At 45.4% G+C, this 2633-nt stretch overlaps 1 protein-coding gene across 1 annotated transcript; it reads left to right on the top strand.

Moving 5' to 3' along the window:
* Positions 1 to 320: 320 nt before the first annotated feature.
* Positions 321 to 1076, top strand: C27H21orf140 (chromosome 27 C21orf140 homolog). The gene has a single exon (XM_058523401.1). The coding sequence runs from the start codon at positions 321 to 323 to the stop codon at positions 1074 to 1076; it is 756 nt and encodes a 251-aa protein (XP_058379384.1).
* The last annotated feature ends 1557 nt before the right edge of the window (positions 1077 to 2633 follow it).

The following is a 2633-nucleotide window of genomic DNA, read 5'->3' as shown; positions in this document are numbered from 1 at the left end:
AGAACTGTGAGAAAAGAAAATTCTGTTGTTTAAGTAACCTACCCTGTGGTATTTTGTTATGGCAGCCCTAGAAAACTAACACAATTGCAATCTAGGCGATATCAAAGAAACATTTTATATGGATAGCATTTCCATTCTCACATCATATAAGCCACAAGGGAATCGTTCTGAGTATGTGTTCCATGATGCTGGGAAATCCAAAGTGTATCTCTGGGACTGGCCCCGCTGTAAGAAAGCCCTTTATGAGGTCATCACGCCACTCTGGCCAGATCTCCGCAGAGCGAGACATGCAAGCTTTTAAAGACACTTGAGGAGCCACCATGCCTCACTTTGCAAACCCTCTTTTAAGAAACATCATTGGCAGAAATCTATTTGACAGCATCAAGAGGAAGCAATGCCTCCAATATTTGAAAACCCTGAGAACACTGCAATATGATGGATTTAAGACCGTGTATTTTGGGGAAACCGACATCCCTGAAAGTCTTGTAACTGGGGAAGATTTCAGCGATGGATATTTCATGCAGACTCCAACGTGGTGTATTGTGCATGCTGGTGGTCGTCAAGGATGGGTGCCTTGGAAATATCGAATGTTCCTAAGAGATGAGTTATGCATCAAACAAGAAGACAGCCTCTTTTTCGAGTTCTGTGATGCAGCGAAGAAGGCCTATGGGAAGTGTGCCATTGTGGTCAAAGAAAGAAGGCTGCAGGATGAGATGAGGCCAAAGGAAGACAAAGAGTCCGAGGCCCAGGCCCATGTCCTATCAGTCACTAACTTAACAAGCATCGTATGTTGCCCTGAGGTGGCCAAGTCCTGTGGTCACGAACTACTCTCTCTGCCTTCCTCTTACAATTACCTGAACCCTTTAGACTCAGCCTGGTCTTCTCTGAAATGGTTTATCATCAATAACAGAAAGGAGTTTTGTTTGCAGTCCATTGACAATGCCTATTCTTACCAGTATATACTTTTCAGCGATTTAATTAGCAAAGGGATTGACAGGATAAGCCCAAGCAAATGGAAAACACTAACTAACAAAGTCCGGAGGTGGGAAAACTACTATCTTGGTAAATTTTCTTAATGGTCATTCCTCCAACAAGTGGTGGGATCGTGCCACAGGCATGGTCTTTAGCAACTGCATTGGGCTCGATTCTGGACCACTGCAGCCAAAGATACTCCAACATCGACCTCACAGGGATGCTGTGAGGACTGAGGTTGTTAAGGGTGTTGGCAAAATGCCTTAGGTTTACTGAATGTTTTATTAAAGCTTGTTGGTAAATTAGGGATCTTGACTTCCATCTTGTTAAGGCCACACAGGGCTATGTCAGTTGGAGGATTAGAGCTAACCTAGCCCAGAGGAGCTTGGCGGTGAGCAAAGCTAAAGGTTGTGTGGTCAAAATTTCAGTCTGAGGAACAAAGAGGACCAAGTGTGTAGTCACAAAAAAGTTGAAATTAAGTAGCGTGCCAACCAGTTTCAGCCCACCAATGTAATCCACAGGGAGCCAGCTTGCCATCAGCTGGAGATGTGGTCCCGATGGGGGCTGAACATGCTCTCTCCTTCCCCCTGCTTGAAAGCAAGGCAGCAGAGGGTGAGCAAGAAGCATCCAAGGAGGTGAAACCCCATCCAGACCCTCCCAGGCTAGTTGGTGGTCCTAATAAGGAACTGGGAAAGCTATGGTGCAAATGGGATGTGGTGGGTGAATAAGTGGAGTGAACGGGGTCCTGCAGAACCCACTTAGCCAATCCATCTCCCTTCTCAACCCCAAGAATCCCAACAAGAGGTCATAGACCTTGTCATGGAGTTGCATCTTGGGACCCTGATAGCTGAGCCCTCTACAGCTGCTACAACAGCACCCTATTCCAGTTTGGAGCTACTGCTGATGTAGGTTGCAAGGATTTATGGGATATTTTTCACTTTTATAGAAAAAGGCCTGCCTCCTATTAGACATATCATGAAGTGCACTCTTGTTTATATATGTTCAGGCAGTAATTTCACAATAGAAGTAATTACTCCGGGGTGTGTCAAAAATAACTTCTGAATATTTCTTCCCAACTCCTAACAGACTTGCCCACTTATAAGATTACGAGGCCAGGTTCTTGCTGACCAAGTGCAGAAGGCATCAGATTCTTTGCTTGTCTCCCTGCCGTGCTTTCCTCCTGAACCTCCCCGGATTATTCAGAAAAGCTTTGTCTAATGAAATAGATGTTCAATGCTTTTCAGCAACTAAGTGGTGGACTTCTGCAGTATTTTGCTATCATGCATTTTATCTGGGGATGAATTGCACCTACAACTGCCAACCTCTCAGAATCAGGCAGTGTCAATTGTTGCACATCCCACTTGATAGCCAACGTGCTGTATTAGCTTCTCGTGGCTGCTGTAACAAATTACCACAAACTTAGTGGCTTAAAACAACAGGAACTTATTCTCTCCCAGTTCTTGAGTTCTGAAGTCCAAAATCAGTTCCACTGAGCCAAAATCAAGGTGTCAGCTGGGCCACGCTCCCTCCAGGGGCTCTAAGGGACAATCCATTCCTTCCCTCTTCTAGCTTCTGGTGGCTGCTGGCATTCCCTGGCTTGTGGTCACATCACTCCAATCTCTGCTTCCCTGGCCACATGACATTCTCCTCTTCTGTGTCAA

The sequence above is a fragment of the Diceros bicornis genome, chromosome 27, assembly GCF_020826845.1.
Source record: "Diceros bicornis minor isolate mBicDic1 chromosome 27, mDicBic1.mat.cur, whole genome shotgun sequence".
In the NCBI taxonomy this organism is placed as follows: domain Eukaryota; kingdom Metazoa; phylum Chordata; class Mammalia; order Perissodactyla; family Rhinocerotidae; genus Diceros; species Diceros bicornis.
Note: the sequence above shows the minus strand (reverse complement) of the source record. Positions and strands in the feature narration are given on the sequence as shown.